General features: G+C 69.1%; 3 protein-coding genes across 12 annotated transcripts; 2 read left to right on the forward strand and 1 right to left on the reverse strand.

Annotated features, from left to right (window-relative positions):
• The first annotated feature begins 105 nt into the window (after positions 1-105).
• NAPRT (nicotinate phosphoribosyltransferase) lies at positions 106-3,506 on the forward strand. 2 transcript variants are annotated; one of them, XM_059168763.1, is made up of 13 exons: positions 109-384; positions 493-620; positions 715-797; positions 1,052-1,182; positions 1,268-1,383; positions 1,642-1,838; positions 1,917-2,057; positions 2,364-2,448; positions 2,546-2,626; positions 2,712-2,814; positions 2,914-3,068; positions 3,181-3,288; positions 3,390-3,506. In XM_059168763.1, exons 1-13 carry the CDS (start codon positions 159-161, stop codon positions 3,450-3,452), a joined length of 1,617 nt encoding a protein of 538 aa, XP_059024746.1. In that variant the 5' UTR covers positions 109-158; the 3' UTR covers positions 3,453-3,506. The 2 variants fall into 2 exon arrangements, with proteins under 2 accessions (XP_059024747.1, XP_059024746.1); XM_059168764.1 differs by lacking the exon at positions 2,914-3,068 and having other exon boundaries at positions 106-384; positions 3,113-3,288.
• A 189-nt stretch (positions 3,507-3,695) lies between these two features.
• Positions 3,696-10,538, forward strand: MROH6 (maestro heat like repeat family member 6). Of its 7 annotated transcripts, none has more exons than XM_059168728.1 (15): positions 3,704-5,499; positions 5,608-5,760; positions 5,882-5,998; positions 6,243-6,390; positions 6,564-6,709; positions 6,954-7,066; positions 7,155-7,292; positions 7,404-7,518; positions 7,607-7,750; positions 7,826-7,999; positions 8,153-8,320; positions 8,545-8,664; positions 8,917-9,019; positions 9,132-9,197; positions 9,356-10,538. In XM_059168728.1, exons 1-15 carry the CDS (start codon positions 5,284-5,286, stop codon positions 9,613-9,615), a joined length of 2,181 nt encoding a protein of 726 aa, XP_059024711.1. In that variant the 5' UTR covers positions 3,704-5,283; the 3' UTR covers positions 9,616-10,538. The 7 variants fall into 7 exon arrangements, with proteins under 7 accessions (XP_059024712.1, XP_059024711.1, XP_059024710.1 ...); XM_059168727.1 differs by having other exon boundaries at positions 3,709-5,499; positions 5,677-5,760; positions 6,882-7,066; XM_059168726.1 differs by having other exon boundaries at positions 3,710-5,499; positions 6,882-7,066.
• Positions 10,539-12,238: 1,700 nt separating this feature from the next.
• Positions 12,239-16,638, reverse strand: GSDMD (gasdermin D). Of its 3 annotated transcripts, none has more exons than XM_059168768.1 (11): positions 16,509-16,638; positions 15,350-15,571; positions 15,001-15,193; positions 14,264-14,432; positions 14,023-14,125; positions 13,782-13,844; positions 13,444-13,512; positions 13,152-13,327; positions 12,928-13,069; positions 12,758-12,831; positions 12,239-12,657 (listed from the first exon to the last, which is right to left on the reverse strand). In XM_059168768.1, the coding sequence occupies exons 2-11, from the start codon at positions 15,564-15,566 to the stop codon at positions 12,406-12,408; spliced, it is 1,458 nt and encodes a 485-aa protein (XP_059024751.1). In that variant the 5' UTR covers positions 15,567-15,571; positions 16,509-16,638; the 3' UTR covers positions 12,239-12,405. The 3 variants fall into 3 exon arrangements, with proteins under 3 accessions (XP_059024751.1, XP_059024752.1, XP_059024750.1); XM_059168769.1 differs by having other exon boundaries at positions 12,239-12,654; positions 16,469-16,614; XM_059168767.1 differs by having other exon boundaries at positions 16,469-16,612.
• Positions 16,639-17,515: the final 877 nt, after the last annotated feature.

The following is a 17,515-nucleotide window of genomic DNA, read 5'->3' on the forward strand; positions in this document are numbered from 1 at the left end:
GTGTCCTCACCGAGCACCTTCTCAAGTCCCGCCCAGCCGCCAGGCTAGAGGCTGGGTCAGGGGGCGGGGCCCCAGCAGACCTCGCGTCACGTGGGGGTGGGGCGGGGCCGGGGCCGGGCGGGGACTCGGCGGGGCCAGAGTCCGCGCACCGGGGCGAGATGGCGGCGGAGCGGGACCCCGAGGCGCTCGCGGCGGCTCGGCCGCTGCTCACCGACCTCTACCAGGCCACCATGGCGCTGGGCTACTGGCGCGCGGGGCGGGCGCGGGAGCAGGCCGAGTTCGAGCTCTTCTTCCGCGGCTGTCCGTTCGGCGGCGCCTTCGCCCTGGCCGCGGGGCTGCGCGACTGCGTGCGCTTCCTGCGCGCCTTCCGCCTGCGGGACGCAGGTAGCCCCCGCCCCGCCCCGCGTCCCCCGGGGCCCAGCGAGCCTCCCGGGACCCCCGACGAGCCCTCCACGGCCAGCGCCAGCCCACCAGGGCCTCTGTCCCCCCCAGACGTGCAGTTTCTGGCCTCAGTGCTGCCGCCCGACACGGACCCCGCCTTCTTCGAGTACCTTCGCGCCGTCGACTGCTCCGACGTGACGGTGCGGGCCCTGCCCGAGGGCTCCCTCGCCTTCCCCGGCGTGAGTGCGGGCCGAGCGGGGCAGAGGGCGCGGGCCGAGCGCGCCGGGCGGCGCCGAGCTGACCGCACCCCCGGGCCCCCTGACCCCGCTGCAGGTGCCCTTGCTGCAGGTGGGCGGGCCGCTCCTGGTGGTGCAGCTGCTGGAGACGCCCCTCCTCTGCCTCGTCGGCTACGCCAGGTGCGGCCCCGCCCAGCGGAGGTGGACGCGGGGGACCCAGCCCGGTACCCCGGAGGACCAAGGGGACTTCCGGGGGGCGGGTCTTCGGGATGGGGCGTGGTTCTGCCCGGGGAGCCCAACGCCTGCCCCTGGGCTGTGGAGAGCACTCCGGCGCCCCCGGCTCCCACCGTGGGGGGCCGTGAAGGGGGCTCGGGGCCGCGGTTCCGTCGTGACCAACAACGCGGGTCGCCTGCTCCATTGCCCCCCCCCCCCAGCCTCATCGCCACCAACGCTGCGCGGCTGCGCCTGATCGCGGGTCCCGAGAAGCGGCTCTGGGAGATGGGGCTGCGCCGAGCCCAGGGCCCTGATGGGGGTCTTACTGCCTCTACCTATAGCTACTTGGGCGGTAAGAGCCCGAGGAGGGAGGGAGGGGCCGGAAAGGAGGGGGCTCCCTGGAAGCCGCACCTGACGCCCTCCTGACCCTGGCGCAGGCTTTGATGGCAGCAGCAATGTGCTGGCAGGACAGCTGCGGGGCGTGCCCGTCGCGGGAACCCTGGCTCACTCTTTCATCACGTCCTTTTTGGGCACCGAGGTGCCCCCCGACCCGGTCAGTACCTCTCTCTCCCGCTGCTGCGCCCCAGAAAGCAGACCCCAAAGCCAGTCCTTGCCCAGGGAGGGACGGTCTGGCCACAGCTTTGCACAGGCAGGTGGTCGGCCCGGCTCAGCTGAGCCCCCCCCCCCGCCCCCCCCCCCCCCGGCAGGTAGCCCCAGTGCTGCGTGGGGAGCGGGCAGCCCTCAGCCAGGGGTTAGGCAGTCCTCACCCTGCCCCATGGGCTGCACGGCCTTCACTGAGCCCTTTCCGTAGACGTTGGCCCCGGCTGCCGGCCAGGGCCCCAGAGTGGATCTGGCTGCTCGTGCGGAGGCGTGGCTGGATCGCGTGTGTGCCCATCTGGGACTGGGGGTGCGGGAGCCCCACCGGGGGGAGCGGGCGGCCTTTGTGGCCTATGCCCTGGCTTTCCCCCGGGCCTTTCAGGGCCTGCTGGACACGTACAGTGTGCAGAGGTGAGGCCCAGGTTCTCCCCTGGGTGGGCCCTGCAGAGCAGCCGCGGCCCTCCTGGAACCTGGTCGTTCCTCTGGCAGGAGCGGTGTCCCTAACTTTCTGGCAGTGGCCCTGGCGCTGGGGGAGCTGGGCTACCGAGCGGTGGGTGTGAGACTGGACAGCGGTGACTTGCTCCAGCAGGCCCAGGAGATCCGCAGGGTCTTTAGGACCGTTTCTGCCCAGTGAGTCCCCTGGGGCGGCTTATGCCCACGGAGAGATCCTCTTGGGGGCGGGGGCGTTGGGCCGGGGCCGAGGAGGGAGCACTGTGTCTCTCCCCAAGGGAGGAGGTCTGACCCCGTTGCTGCCAGAGTAGAGACATCGGGACCTTGACAGGGAAATCAGGGATGGGTTCGCCCGGGGGCTCATAAGCAACAGTCCGGGGCCTTGTGGCCGGAGGCAGACGGTCAGGTGTGAGGGAGGGTGCGTAACGGGGGAGGGAGAGCGGATCGGTGCACCAGGGACCATGTGAGGGGCTGCCCCCATCACAGGTTCCAGACGCCCTGGCTGGAATCCATCTCCATCGCCGTCAGCAACAACATTGGCGAGGAGGAGCTGGCCCGGCTGGCCCAGGAGGTGGGGTAGGGCCAGGGCGGGCCGGAGGGGGGCTCAGGGGGCCCTGGGCCTGCAGACGCTGACAGGCTTCCGTGACACCTTCTCTCTCCTGGTCCAGGGCAGTGAGGTCAACGTCATTGGCATCGGCACCAGCGTGGTCACGTGTCCCCGCCAGCCTTCCCTGGGCTGCGTCTATAAGGTCGGGGTGGGATCTGGGACCCAGTGGGGTGGGCCTGAGGGACCACTGGCCGGGGAAGGAGAGTCCGGCAAACCCATTTCTGCAGCTGGTGTCTGTGGGAGGCCAGCCGCGCATGAAGCTGACCGAGGACCCCGGGAAACAGACGCTCCCAGGGAGCAAGGCCGCTTTCCGGCTCCTGCGCGCCGATGGTGAGATCCGGCCCACGCCTCCCACGCCTCCGTGGTCCTCCTCAAGTCCCCAGGCCCCCCGCGTTATTCTAACCCTAAGTCCCCGCGGCACACGCTCAGGGTCTCCGCTGTTGGACGTGCTGCAGTTGGCGGAGGAGCAACCCCCCCAGGCTGGCCGAGAGCTCAGGGTCTGGCCTCGAGGGGCCCAGGAAGCCTGGACCGTGAAGCCTGCCCGTGTGGAGCCCCTGCTGAGACTCTGGGTCCAGCGGGGACAGGTAGCCGCCTCCACCTCCTCCCTTAGTCTGCTGCTCCAACCCAGGTGGAGCTCTGGCCCCTGACCCTGACCCTGACCACGGACCCGGCCCTGGCCTTCCCTCTTCCCTCCAGCTGTGTGAGCCCTTCCCATCTCTGGCCGAATCGAGAGCCTTCGCCCAGCTGTCCCTGAGCCATCTGAGCCCGGAGCACAAGCGGCTGGAGCAGCCTGCCCCCTACCCCGTAGGTGCTCCCCGCCCTCATGCGCCCCCACCCAGCCTCCTTGTCCCCCAGCCTCCCCTCTATTCCCCGTGGCCACCCATCAACCTCTCTCCTTCCTGTAGGTGGCGCTGTCTGATAAGCTCCGGGCCCTGGTGGCCAGCCTGCTGGCCAGAGGGTCCTCATGAACACGACGGGGTCAGGGCCACCACAGACCAACACGAGCCACTCTCTGGCCTGCCCGCCTTGTCATGTGTCTTTCTTTGCCCATGTTGCCGCTCACCGGACCCCCAGGCTCTGCAAGGGAGGCTGCCCTCGGGGGTCAGCACCTGGGTTCCAGCTCCCAGGGAGGCCCAGGCTCTGCCAGGGTGGGGAGGCGGCCCGGGGCTGGGGTCTGAGGGGGGCCGGGCGCTAGGCCGAGGCTGGCAGTTGGAGACTTGTGCAGCTGGGCTGTGGGGCCAGGTCTGAGGCCGGAGGGAAAGGGCGGCTCATGGTGCCCACCTAGGAGCTGGTGCGGTTACTGCAGGAGCCCAGGTTGGGAGAGCCACGGGTTGGGGATGAGGAAGCCAGAGGGTCTTGGGGATTTCTGAGATCCAGGCGTGGCCCCAGATTCCACTGCCGGCCACAGGTACCCCGTGCAGGGGTCAGCGGGACGCCTCATGCTTGCCAAGCCCAGGAGAAGCCCGGACGTCCGTGGCCGCTCTAGAGGCCGCCCTGCAGGACTCTACCAGTGGGTCGCTGTCCTCTTGGGCGCCACCATCTGCCATGGGGCCAGCCAGGCTGGCCTTGGGGGAAGCCAGCTCCGGACCCCGCAGCCTTACCAAGGAGAGGAAGGCCCGGGGGGTGTGTTAGAGCCAGCCAAGAGATGAGCAGCTCTGGGCCAGTCCGGCTCCAGTGTGGACGAACCTGGTCAGGTGTGCGCTGGCTTGGGTGACAGGTTCCACCAGAACCAGCCGGGAGAGATGTCCTCGGTCCCGTGGGGCGGTGGAGCCAGGCCTCTCTGACCCTGGCAGCACCGGGTGGCATGGGCACGCAAGGCGGGGTGCTGGCTTCCCGGGGTGCTTCCGAGAACACGTCAGCTCTTCAAGCATCTGTGGCCAGACTGGCTCTTCCGGACCCCAAGGCTTAGGTGGGGCCTTGGTCCGCGTCCCTGGGGGAGGGTGACAGGATTTGGGGCAGAGGCCCGGTCAGGCCAGCCCTGTGGAGCTTGAGGCTCGGACAGATACAGACTCACAAACACCCAAGGGCGGAAGCAGGCCCAGGCACCCGTGGGGCACCGCTGCCCAGCAGCACACTTCCTCGGGCCAGGACCCAGGAGCCCTGTGCTCCAGGGTCAGGTGGAGGGGGAGCCTCAGAACGGGCCAGGACCCAGATGGCCCACCCCGACGGTGGCAGGCCCCTGTAAGGGCACCTGGGTGCCGGTGGGGCCGCCCCCTCAGCTCTGCTCCACCCCAGGCCCGCCTGAACTCCGAGGTAGTGACACGTATCTCAACCATCCTTGTCCCCAAGATGTCTGGCTGGGTCGGAATGCCGTGGGGACAGCCCAGCTCGGGGCCCCAGGCAGCGCCTGAGCTCAGGGCTGGGCCCTGACCTCTGTCTGGACCTGGACCCTGCGGGGTCTCCTTAGGGCTGTCCACACCAGCCCAGAGGGGTCAGATGTCAGGGTGAAGGGCCCCGGTCCCCTCTTATTAAAGAAGCACCATCCCAGGGCACCATCCCAGGGCACCATCCCTGGGGCCCTGAGGGCAGACGGGACCCCCGACCCCCACACTCCAGCTTCAGGACAGCTACTCACTGCCAGCAGCAAGGGCAGGAAGGCCCTTCACAGGCCCCGGATATGCACACCAGGGGGTGTGTCTGGGAGCGCCCCAGCCCCCACCCAGGAAGCGCTACCACACCTGCCCCCGGTCCTTCCTGCCCAGGGCTGGCTTCTAGGTCAGGCCCCGGCACGACGTCCCAGAAGAAGGAGCGGAGGGCGCTGCTGGATCTGGCTGCGCAGCTTGGGGTGTGCCGGGGGCCATGGCTTGGGGGGCGTGGGGCCAGTCCCGCGGGGTCCCTGTGGGGGCTCTAACCCTGACAGCTCTGGCTGAAGGGATCCAGGCCAACCAGGGACAGACCCCAGGTAGCTCTGTCCTTGGCCGTCAGCCCACACATGGGCTTGAACCTGAGTCGGATCCCAAGAGTGTGGCTGCCGTCTCCGCCCCGGGATGTGAGGCCTCTAAGGAACCCTGTCAGGTGAGTGGGAAGAGAGGCTGCAGGGACCACACGAAGGAAGATGGGGTCGCTGAGGAAGACAGCTGGGAGAGTCAGGGCACTTGGTCCATCCCACCCACCCTGCCCTAGGACCCCCAGAGCTCCCGGGAGGAGGGGGCCCTTGCGGACCTGGCGGCGTACACCGCGGCCTGCCTGCAGGAGGCCGGCTTTGTGGGGACGCAGGCGACAGAGCTCACACTGCCCTCAGCTCCGGAGGCCCAGGGCCAGCCTCTGGAGGCGCAGGTGAGCCATCGCCCCCGCCCCGCCCCCAGCTCCTGCTGTTGAGTTCTAAGGTTGGGGCACGGCTGCACCGGCCCCGCGGGGGTGTGGCCATAGGGCGCTGACGTCTGTTCCTCCCCGCCAGGTGTATGCCCTGGTGAGCCGGCTGCTGGCGCAGGTGCCCAGCCTGGCCGAAGGGAGGCCCCGGCGGGCGGCCCTCCGGGTGCTGAGCGCGCTGGCCCGGGAGCACGCTCGGGAGGTGGTGCGTGCGCTGCTGCGCAGCTCGCTGTCCCCGGACCGGTAACCCGCCTCCCCCAGGCCAGCAGCCACATCCCCAAGGCCCCCAAGCAGCTTCCTTCCCCCTTCCTGATTGGCGGTGGGTCGGGGGCGGAGCCTCTGAATTGCCCCGCCCCGCCCCGACTCGGGTCCTCCGTCCCCTCCCCACCCCTCCCGCCTCGGGGGTCCTCAGGGATGTCATGGCCTGGCGGCCTGCCTTCCCCCTCCAGGTCACAGTGGGAGCCCAGGTCGGGGCTCCAAGGTGGGACGAGCGAGCCAGGTGGCGGCTTCTCCCCAGCGACCCTGGCTCTTGGGTCACTCTGCTCAGGAGAAGTTCTCTGGGGTTTCCTTCTGTACAGGGACTGTGCCCAACACCAGGTCTGTCGCCCTGCTGGTGGCCCCAGGGATTCCTGATCTGCCCCCGCCGGGCAGCTCAAATTTTTCCTCTGGGGTGTGTGGGTGGAGTGCCCTGGGGTCGGTTTCCCGACTCCTCCCCAGGCTGGAGTCCTCGGGGCTGCCTCCCACCCTGACCTGGGGACTCCCCACATCAGACCCTGTCTCAGCGGCTCCCACCCCCAGGGCGGTGGCTGAACTGTGGCCCAGCCTGAGCCGGAATCAGTGCGTGAACGGGCAGGTGCTGGTCCAGCTGCTGTGGGCGCTGAAGGACCAAGCCGGGCGGCAGCTGGAGGCCTTGGCGGTAGGTGAGGGGCCCACGCAGCCGGGGAGTGGACCTTGGGGGTGGGAGGGTCTGGCCCCGGGGTGGGGCACCAGGGCGGCAGGCCCGGCGCGTTCGTCACGTCCCTCAAGGGTCCGAGGCCTCGTCCTAGCTCTGCGGCGGCGGAGCCTGAGCCGGGCGGCTTGTTCCGCAGGCCACTCGGGCCCTTGGGGAGATGCTGGCTGTGTCTGGCTGCGTGGGTGCCACGCGGGGCTTCTACCCACAGCTCCTGCTCCTGCTGGTCACGCAGCTACACCAGCTAGCGCGGGGCGTGCGCGCCCCTGGCTCCCCGAAGGTGTGGGGCCCCTCGCAGCGAGGGCCGCCGCCCAGCCACGCCAGGTGAGGGCCCGCAGCCCCAGCCCAGGGAAGGGGGGCGGGGCCGGTGCCCTCCCAGCGCTTCCACCCACCCGCTGCTGCCCCTACCCAGCTGCGCGGTGGAGGCCTTGAAGGCCTTGCTCGCCGGGGACGGTGGCCGCATGGTAGTCACGTGCATGGAGCAGGCCGGAGGCTGGAGGAGGCTGGTGGGAGCCCACACCCACCTAGAAGGCGTCCTGCTGCTGGCCAGGTGCGGGAGGGGGCGCGGGGGAAGAGGCGGGGGCGGCAGGCAGGGCCGGCTGGAGGCTCCTCCAGGGGCGGCAGGGGAGACGAGAGAGCGCCCCATCTCCTTCCCATCCAGTGCCATGGTGGCCCACGCGGACCACCACCTGCGAGGCCTGTTCGCGAACTTGCTGCCACAGCTGCGCAGCCCCGACGACGCGCAGCGCCTCACGGCGATGGCCTTCTTCGCCGGGGTGAGCCTGCTTCCCACCCGGCCGGGGAGGGGCGCCGGCGGCGTGAAGCGGCCCTCGCGCGCGCTGACCGCAGGGCCCCCCCGCTCAGCTGCTGCAGAGTCGGCCCACGGCGAGGCTCCTGCGGGAGGAGGTCATCCTGGAGCGGCTCCGGGCCTGGCAGGGCGACCCCGAGCCCACCGTGCGCTGGCTGGGTCTGCTGGGCCTCGGCCACCTGGCGCTGGACCGCGGGAAGGTGAGGGACAGGGCCGGGGGACAGGAGACCGGGCCGGGGCAGCGAGGGGCCGCCCACGAGTCGCTGCCCCCGCAGGTGCGGCACGGGAGCAGGCTGCTGCCCGCGCTGCTGGGTGCGCTGGGCGAGGGCGACGCGAGGCTCGTGGACGCGGCGCTGGGCGCGCTGGGGAGGCTCCTGCGGCAGCCGCGGGCGCCCGTGCGCCTCCTGAGCGCCCAGCTGGGGCCCTGGCTACCGCGGCTGCTGGACGACGTAAGCCCCGCCCCTCCAGGCCGCGCCCCCACCCCGCCCCACCCCTGTTCCGGCCCATCCCTCCCCCGCCCCAGACCCCCCCCCCCCCGGCCCCCGGATCACCGTCGTGACCGCAGCCTTCTCCGTCTGTCCTGTCCGCGCCCTCCCACGCAGGCCAGGGAGTCGGTCCGCGCCTCGGCCGTGGGGCTTCTCGGGACGCTGGTGCGGCGGGGCCGGGGCGGGCTCCGGGTGGGGCTCCGCGGCCCCCTCCGGAAGCTGGTGCTCCAGAGCGTCATCCCTCTGCTGTTGCGCCTGCAAGATCCCAGCCGTGATGCCGCTGAGGTCAGCTGCCCCCCAAGACTGTCCCTTTGCTGTCCCCACCCGTGCCCACCCTGCGCAGCTCCTTATATTTCTACGAGGACCTCAGGTGCCAGTGTCCAGGGCTCCCGGGTTCCTGGTCTTTCCTGACCACTTGCCCTGGGCTCTTCCACGTCTCATCCTGGCCACATCCTGGCTCCCTCCAGCCACTTTGTGGACCCTAACCCTGTTCCCTTCCCCTGCCCTAGAGTTCAGAGTGGACCCTGGCCCGCTGTGACCAGGCCTTACGTTGGGGCCTGCTGGAGGACACGGTCACTGTGGCCCACTATGACAGCCCTGAGGCCCTAAGCCGCATCTGCCACTGCCTGGTCAGTAGGGGGAGGTCGGTGACAGCGATGGGGTGTGGTCAGCTGCCCACTTGGCCCGGTATGCACCAGGCACTACCCCAAAACTCGGTCTTCTCCCTCTCCCAGCCAAGGTGGCCGCAGGTCTAAGACTTCTGGCCCTGAGGCATTGCCCTGGGGGTTCCCCTGGCCCCCCATGCCCTGGGCTGACGTCTGCCACCTGCTTTCCATGTGCCATGGGTCCTGCGATACCGTCATGGCCCTGTCTGCCCCCAGGTTCAGCGGTACCCAAGTCACACCCCCAGCTTCCTGAGCCAGACCCAGGGCTACCTGCGGAGCCCACAGACCCCTTTGCGCTGGGGCGCGGCCGTGCTCCTAGGTGAGTGAGGCAGTCCTGGTGTCTGTCCCTCGCGCTCAGAGCTCTGGGAGCCGGACCGGCCCTTCCCTGATGAGTGCCGGCGGCCAGCGCTCACGGGCATGTCTCGGTCCAGGCTTCCTCATCCACCACACCAGCCCTGACCGTGTCCACCAGGACCTGCTGGACTCTCTGCTCCAGGGTGAGGGCCCAGCTCGCTCTCCGGCATGTGGGGTCCTGGAGAGGCTGGGGGCGCGAGGTGGCAGCGGATGGGAATGGACGGGTGGAGAGCCCGGGGCCTGGGATACGTTGTGGTTCTGAGAGCTCTCTGGCCCTGCCTGAGCTGCCCTGTTCCTGCAGACCTGGGACAGCTGCAGAGTGACCCAGAGCCCGCCGTGGCCGCCGCGGCTCATGCGTCCGCCCAACAGGTGGCGCTGCTGGCCCGCGCCCAGGCCTGGCCCCGCCGCCCAGGACTCTTCAACTTGCCCCTGCCTCTCCTCTGCCCAGGCCTCTGGCACCGCAGCCCGCCCCCCCGGCCCCCACCAGTCTACCCCAACAGCCCATTCCAGCCCCGGAGCGTCATAGGCCGCTGGGGCTGCCTGGGACCCGAATGCGCCTGAGCCCGAGCCAGCCTGAGGGTCCCCGGGGTCGCAGACAGGCAGCGCTCCGCTCCGGGGCCAGTCCTGGCAGGGGCAGGTCAGGAGCAGCTCCCCTTGAGGGCCCCCCCCTGGGCCCGGGCCTGGATGGGCTCCAACCCTCCCTCGCTAGGGACGCACCGCCACAACAGCCTCGTGAGCCAGGACCGGGGCGCCTTCTGTCCAAGCGCCATCTTGCCTGCAGCCCGCCTTGTCTCTTGCCCGCGTGGGCCCATCTGTCCCCATTCAGGCCAGCAACCTGAGTGTGCCCACCCCCAGTTTGGATGGCACCTGGCACCTAGCTGGGTTCCGATGGGGGTCATGGTGACCCTGGCCCAACCCCGGGAGCTGGTGCCACGAGAGGCCGCCTGCTTGCTGGGTCTTCACGTATGGCCTCCCCCCTCTTCCGCCCCCGCCTGTCTGGGCTGTCCTCCCCAGTGGCCCAAAGTCCCCCATCACATGTCCCACTCCTCACTGGCCTGTCACCATCGCCCCCACACTCCTGTGCATCGCGTCACAGAAAGGTCACCAGACCTTTTCTGGGTTCCCCCTGACTTCCCCACTGGAGGCTGGAGGTGGGCTTCAGGTGTGGGGTACCACCTCCTGCCCCCTCCAGACTGAGCCCCAGGTGGCTCCCCAGGGCCCTCCCTGGGCCAGAACGAGGGCAGAGTGAGGGCACGTGCTGGGAGGAAGCGGCTCTGGGTCCTGGCGGGCCCCTCCGCCCGGAACGCCTGTCTTCAGACGTTCTCTTGCCTTCCCAGACCCAACCCCCAACGCCATGTCCTCAGAGAGGCCTTGGCTCATGCCGACCTCTTGGAGGGCTGAGACCCGTCCCTCCACGTCTGGGGACTCTCTTGGGGTCCCGCCTGTCCCCTGGGGGAAGTGGTGAAATAAACACAGGTGCGTTACAGGGGTCTGGTATGAGTCTGGGAATTGGGTCTGGGCCAAGTACGGAGTCCTGATGACCATGGCCTGGCCCGTGGTCTGGCTCAGTCTGGGATGGTAGATAAGGCAGTGAGTATCGAGCGAGGAGTAAGGGTCCGCCCGCCGGGGGTTAGAGTCAGGCCGGTTCAGGGTCCGTGTTTACGGCCAGGGAAGGCACGGTTCACCTGACACAGACAGAGAGAAAGCTCCGGAGCTCAGGCAGGAAGGTCGTTAGGTCCTGGAGGCCCACGCGGGCCAGGCAGAGCGCACCCGTCGGTGTGGAAGCAGGGGGTATGGTCTGGTGTGTCCGTTTAGAACTAACGAAACGTGTCCCCGACCTCCGGGGCCCTCAGACTCCCGAGGGAGGCTGCGAGAGGGAAGGAGAGGGCCGTTTGGGGGTGTCCCGGGAGGCCGTGCGGGCCTGGGGGCTCGAGCCAGTCACCTGTCCGGCAGCACCGCAGCTCCCAGGGTGGGGGCGCTGGGCAGGGCTGGGTGTCCGCCTTCGGTGTCCCTCGAGGAAGCGGGTGTGTGCGGGGACGTCCTGCGAGCCCCTGGTTTGATCTGGGCCCGAGGCTGGGGCAGGAGCCTCACGCTCGCCTCAGTAACGGCCGCTGAGGTCGGAAGCAGGCCCAGCCCCCCAGGGCCGCCGCCCAGGAGACAAAACCTGGGCTGAGTGATGGCCGCGCTTCCGTCACCAAGCAGGGCACGGCCGGCCAGAGATGCGCTCTGGAAAGGAGGCCCCGGGCTCCGCGGAGGGCTCGGGCAGGCGGCACCCGGCCCCTTCCGCCCCAGGTCCGTCGTGCCCACCACCCTCCCGGAGCGCAGGCTGTGTCCTGCACAGTGCGTCCCCCGGCTTGTGGTCCTGTGCCCACCCCCAGCTTGCTGTGCCCCCCAAGACCCTCTGCCCGCCAGCTGGCAGGATGGAGGACGTGTGGGGCGCAGGCTGCTTTGTCCTGGCATTCATTCCGCTCTCGGGCTGGGGCACGAGAGATTCTCTGGGGCCGAGGTCCTAGCTCTGAGACTACAGTCCCTCCTGTTCGGTGAGTCCTGGGGCCCCCTCTCAGGGGCAGCCACGGCGGAACCCCCCCTTGTCTACCTGCCGGCGCACAGGGGAAGGCCGACTGCGGTTCCCACCAAGGAAAGGCAGATTTCCCGGCTGTGCACGCTCTTGGCGAAGAGGCCTCATCGGTCCCGCCTGTGCCTGCCCTCGGGTCCCCCTCTGCCGTGGGTGGCTGAGGCCCGCGAGTGGCCAGGGATCTGCACTTCAGGGGCCAGGACACCCCACCCACACACAGGGACAGACTCTTAGCCTTGAGCAGATGTGCCTGGACTTGACCCAGCCGTTCAGAAGAAGGTTAGGGTTAGGTCGACACAGCCCCAGGAGGACCAGTCCGTGTTCCTGTCAGACAGCCGTGCTCTGGTCCCCGCTCCGTCCTCGAGGCCACAGCGGGGCGTCCTCAAGTTTCCCAGGCAAGCTGCTCTGCCGCCATCGCTCGGGGAGGCCGGCCTTCAGGGGAGGGCCGGGGCCCAGCTGTGTGGCCGGTCCTTTCCGGCGGGACCGGGTCCCAACACCTGGCAGACCCCTTAGCCCCACGGCAGAACAGCAGCAGGACCGCGGAGGAGCCCCCCGCCCTGCCGTGCTCCCTGCCCGGTTCTGGGGCCGCTTCAACTCCATGAGCCTCTCTCCCTCATACACCACATTTATTGACTCTCTCAACGCACGGCCCCGGGACGAACTGGCCACGGGCTGGCTGGGGCTCTCGGCCCCTTGCGGGGTGGGGTGGTGGGGTGGGCTCGAGCTGTGTCCCACCCCCGTGTCCCTGCAGCTGCCCAGGGGAGCTGGAGAGCAGCTCAGCCCCAGCAGCTGTCCGGGCTCAGCCCCAGGAGCAGCACCAGGCAGGCGAAGAGAGCGCAGGTGAGGTCCTGGGCCTCTGGCTCCCAGCGCACCTGGGGGGCGTCCGCCTGCACCTCCAGCCCACATTCCTCCAGCAGGACCCAGGCAGGCGTCTCCGGGCCCCAGCCGCTCCCCAGGAGCTCTGGCGGCAGGGACACGTCCCTACGCTGCTGCCAGGGGCTGCTCTGCTCCAAGATGCTCCCCACCTGCTAGAATGGGGAGGGAGGTTGTTGTGAGCTGCGCGTGCCCGCCTCCCCCCATCGCTCCTTCTTAGGAGCCCCTGCGCCCAGCCACCCGCATGTGTCTTACCAGGTCCAACCGCCCAGATAGCTCTCCGGTCTCCAGCATCTTCCCGAGCACCGCATGCTGGGTCTCAGTCAGCACTGGGGGGACACTTCCGCTCAGAAGGGGTTCCAGAAGGCCTGGCCGGACAAGCCCCTACCCCTGCCCCGCCTGGCCCCACCACAGGAGCCTCTTACCGGCCAGTGCTTCCGCCAGGTAGAGGACAGGGCGCGCCAGCTGCCCTTCTAGCTCCCCAGAGCTGTTCACCAGGCACTCCAGGACGGCGCCCGCTGGACCTTCCAGGGTGGGCACCACCCCACAGCTCAGGCCCTGTTCCAGCTGGGGACGTGAGGCCGGCCGGTGAGTCTGGGCAGTGGGCGCGGGCCCCTCCCTCAGGCCCTCCAGTCCCGGGGCTGCTCACCTCGTCCTCCAGAGTTTGTAGGCCCCGCTCTTCCCGCAGCACCTGTGCCAAGCCCGCCAGCAGCTGCCCGCACAGTTCCCGGGACAAGCACCGGAGGGCCTGGGTCTGGGCCGCCACCTCTGCCTGCAGGCCCTGGAAGCTTCCCGTGAACGCAGGACCGACCTCAGTAAACCCGTCTGTGGCAAGAGGACTAACACTGACCTTGGAGAACCCTGGTCGGGAAGGGCAGACTCCCGGGGGGCAGAATGAGGCTCCCACCCACGTTCCCGGTGTTGTCGAGCTGTTGTCTGACCTGACTGTAACTCTAAGCCTCCAGAGAGTTGGCGGTCGCTTGTGGGTCTTTCAAAAACCGGCTGGCGGTCTGGGTTGGGCAGGATGAGTCAGGGCCTGGAGCAGGGCCCTGGGCCTCACAGTGCATCACCACCAACCAATACTGGCAGCCCAGGGCAGGAGCAAGGCGGGACCGAGGCAGGGGTGAAGCTGGGCGGGGCTGGTGTGGGTGTATCCATAGAGCTCCCCTGCCCCCAGTGCCAGTGAGTTTCCTGTGGCACCCGGGACCCCGGCCGGGGCCTGCTGGCCGAGCTGGGCTGCGCAAAAGGCCCGGGGCTGGTCGGGAGGCGCCCACCTCACCTTCCTTGGGTGGCCTGAAGGTCTTCGGCCTCTTGCCCCTCTTGTCCCAGTAGAGGAGGACATCTGTAGCCCGGTGGGAGCAGAGATGGGGGCAGGTCGCCCAGTGACCCCAGCCTCTGCCTCACCCCCGGGGGCTAACCTGCCCCCTCCCAGGCCCGACCATGGCTCCTAGGCCGCCCGGGAAGCTGGGCCTCCTCGCCTCTCTGCCAGGGCCGCAGGAGGCACCCCAATCCCAGCTCACCCCAGTCAGGGTCAACGAGCAGCTGGGCCACTTGGAAGGCCAGGACGGTGCCCGCGGGGATGCTGACCTTCTTCTTCTGGCTCCGGCGGCCCTGGCCTTGGCCCTGAGGGGCGGAGAGGGGCTTGGGCCTGGGCTCTAGGTCATGGGCTGAGGAGGCTGGTTGCTGGTGGTGGGGGTTCTGCCTGGGGACACCCCGCTGGCCTCCCCGACCCCTGCCCAGTTCCCAGCTCTCGCCGCACACCTGGAAAGATAAGGCTCCAAGCAGCGCAAATTGGCCGGAGCCCTCGTGCTTCTGGGTCTGGCTGACGGTCACCTCCTCCTGCGTCTGCAGGACCTCTGTCACCACGAACACGTCGCTCTTGCAGTTGCGCAGCTGCCCCAGGACCTTGTGCTCGGGCTGCCGCAGGCGCCTGTGGCAGGTGGTTGACCTGGAGGCTGTGGGGGGTGCGGGGGGGGTCCTGCCCTCCCCCGCTGTGGGCCACGCTGCTGGGGGCTGCTGCGGCCCAGGAGCCCAGGACCTCCGGGGGGGCTAGGCCCTGGATTCCCATCATTCCCTCCCTGGGGGCTCCCAACAGTGTTCCTGGGGGGTGGGCCATGGTGGGGGGAGGCACAAGACCCAGGAGTGCTCCGTGGACACCGGCAGACCCTGGAGAGACCCGCCCCTCGGCCGCTGCTCCTCTAGCTGCTCCTTCCCCCATTCGCTGCCCCTCCCTGGATTGAAATTTCAAAACTCGACCCTGCACTGCTGTTCCTCGTCACCCCCGCCGCGTGTGGGCTCGGCTCTGCCCGGCCACGCCGGCCCTCAGGACGCCGTCACCCATCTCCTCGGCAGCCTCCTCCCCCTCTGCCGGGCTCGGCGTGCCCCTGGGGCCTGTAGTCCCCCCACCCCGGCCGCCGTGCTGACCCTTGGCCTTTCACGGCCACCTGGTAACTCCTGATGGCCCGGGCTGGTGACCCGGGGGCTGCCCGGGGGCTCACCTCTCTCGCTTCATGGCGTCCCAGACGTTGGGGTCCACCTTCCGTGTGCACACTTTCATCGAGATCCTGAGGTACTCGGACACCGACGCCTTGCCCGCGAGCCTCCCCTGTCCCGCGGCTTCCAGCTCCCCGCCGCCCAGCGCCTCCCCGTCCGTGCAGTCGAAGACGCGGATGGGCGTGCTTTGTTTCACGTCTAGAGCCAGACCAGAGCTGAGGCCCCGTCCCCCCGTCGGCCACCCGCCCGCCCGCGCAGAGGGTTGGAAAGGCTCTGTTGTTGGAAGGCTGAAAGCCTAGAGGCGCGGAACGGGCAGCAGGCCCCCCGTCCGTCCCCTCCCAGCGGACGGGGTACCTGGTTCTGGGGCGCCAGGCTCCAGAATGTCCCTGATGGACAGGTTGATGCCCGTGTAGCGGACTTTCTGGAACCGCGACATTGGGAGCTTCCTGCGCAACAAGCAGTAGGGCTGGAAGCCGGCAGAGCTCTGCAGGCTGTCCACGGGGATCAGCTTGCCGCCGTGGTCCAGCTCCCGGATCACCCTCTTGACCACGCCCTCGAAGGTAGATGCCATGGCTCCTGAGGGGGACAGATGGGCCAGCCGTGTTGCCCTCAGGGCTAGAACAGTGGGGAATGGGGGCACCAGTCGCTGCTTGGATGCCTCCACTGGCAGGGAGCTCTCTTCCTCCACAGGCCGGCCTGGGACGCTCTGACGGGCAGAAAGCTCCACTCCTGCTGCTGACCACTCAGCACAGGAACAGTGTCTGCCCCGTCATCCCCTCGCAGCCGCGCCTGGGGCTTCTGTGCGCCTCTAGGCTGGGATGGGGTTCGCAGGCCTCTGTGGGATTCAGGCCACCCGCGCCTTCCGTACTGTGGCCGGAGTGCCCACGGGAAGCCCCGGAGAGCCCGGGACTCTTAGTGCTTGCTGGGCAGGGGGGCAGGGGAGGGCAGGTCGTTCAGGCTGCCCCCAACCCCACACTCTCGCTACTGCAGCAGCAGCCGTCTCCCTGAGTGAGGCGTTCAGAAGGCAGGCGAAGCAGCAGGGCCCACCAAGCTTCCGGGGACTTGGCAAGGGGCCACAGCGAGGCTCTGCCACAGGGTCCCCAGCTTCCAGGGATGCCCTCTAAGGCTCTTCCTGTGCCCAGAGTTGCATGAGCCCCCAGCTCGAGGCTGAGGCTTCAGGGACCAGAGCCTACAGCAGGCCTGACCCAGGACACAGGAGCCCTGGGCCCCAGACTGAGCAGCCAGCCTTTCCCGACCACTCCCGCCAGCCAGTGACCTTTGAGCCCCGCTCCTGATCTGGATTCAGAGTGGGCCACGGGGTACCTGGAAGGGCCCCCCCTGCGGTCGAACCCAAACCCAGACGGGGAGCCCAGAGGCCCCAGGGTTTCCTAAGCTGGTCTGGGAGGGTGCTGGGACCACGTGGTCCCCCAAACGGGGGGGCATCGCCCCCACTCAGCCTGAGCTCCCCCTCACCAGGCAGTGGGGCCGGCACTGGGCGTGGGCTGCAGCTCACCGCGACGGTCACCCCTGGTTCCGGGCCCACCACGGGAAGCAAGTCCGCCCTGCAGACCGGAGCTGGGAAGCGTGCGGGGAAGTGCACGGCTGTGGGAGCCCAGACCCAAAAGTGAAACTTGAGTCTAGTGACGTGACCCGGCCCTCCCAGAAACGCCCCCGCCAGTGCACCCCGTGGGGCCCCACCCGCGGCCCCAGCGCCCTCGCCTCCTCCTCCAGCGGGAGGTACTTCCCGTGGCTTCCTTCTCACTGCTCGAGCCCAACAGACGTGGCTCTGAAGGCGCAGACGGCGGCATGCCGAGATGTGCACATCCACACCCAGCTGGGAGCCGCCAGCCGGGCCTTGCCCTGAGGCCACTCCACGCCTGCCAGCCCATGTCACAGACCCCACGGAGCAGGGGGGCGGGGGCAGCGGGACCCGGGCAGAGGGACCCTGCGGGGCCGCAGACAGGCATGCTCAGCCTCGCCCTCTCCTCTCCTACGTGGGTTCAACAGAAACAGCAGCGTCTGTTCACGCACTCGCCTGCCGCGAAGGCTCACGCAGCATCCCCTGAAACACCAAAGCGTAGCAGCAACTCAGAGGTGCATCAGCCGAGGAACGGGCTCGGGACCTCCGTCCAGGGGAAGACCCAGGAGGGAGGGAAGGACATACTGACGGCCCGGGACCCGGATGAGCCTCAAACGCCCGCCCAAGCCCTAGAGACAGAGTAGATGAGAGGTCGCCGGGTTGCGGGGGTCGGGGAGTGACGGCTGACGTGTACACGGTTTGTTTCTCTTTTTCTTTTCTTTTAAGATTTTATTTATTGAGAGAATGGGAGCGAGTGAGCATGAGAGGGGAAGTTCAGAGGGAGCAGCAGAGCCCGATCCAGCGGGGAGCCTGACGCGGGAATCGCTCCCACGACTCCGGGGGCCCGACCCGAGCGGCAGGCCGTTGGTCAGCCAACAGCCCCCCAGGGGCCCCACGTGTGTGCTCATGCGCGTGTTTGGGTCTGTACACGCTTGTATGTG

Source organism: Mustela lutreola, chromosome 3, assembly GCF_030435805.1.
Source record: "Mustela lutreola isolate mMusLut2 chromosome 3, mMusLut2.pri, whole genome shotgun sequence".
In the NCBI taxonomy this organism is placed as follows: Eukaryota; Metazoa; Chordata; class Mammalia; order Carnivora; family Mustelidae; genus Mustela; species Mustela lutreola.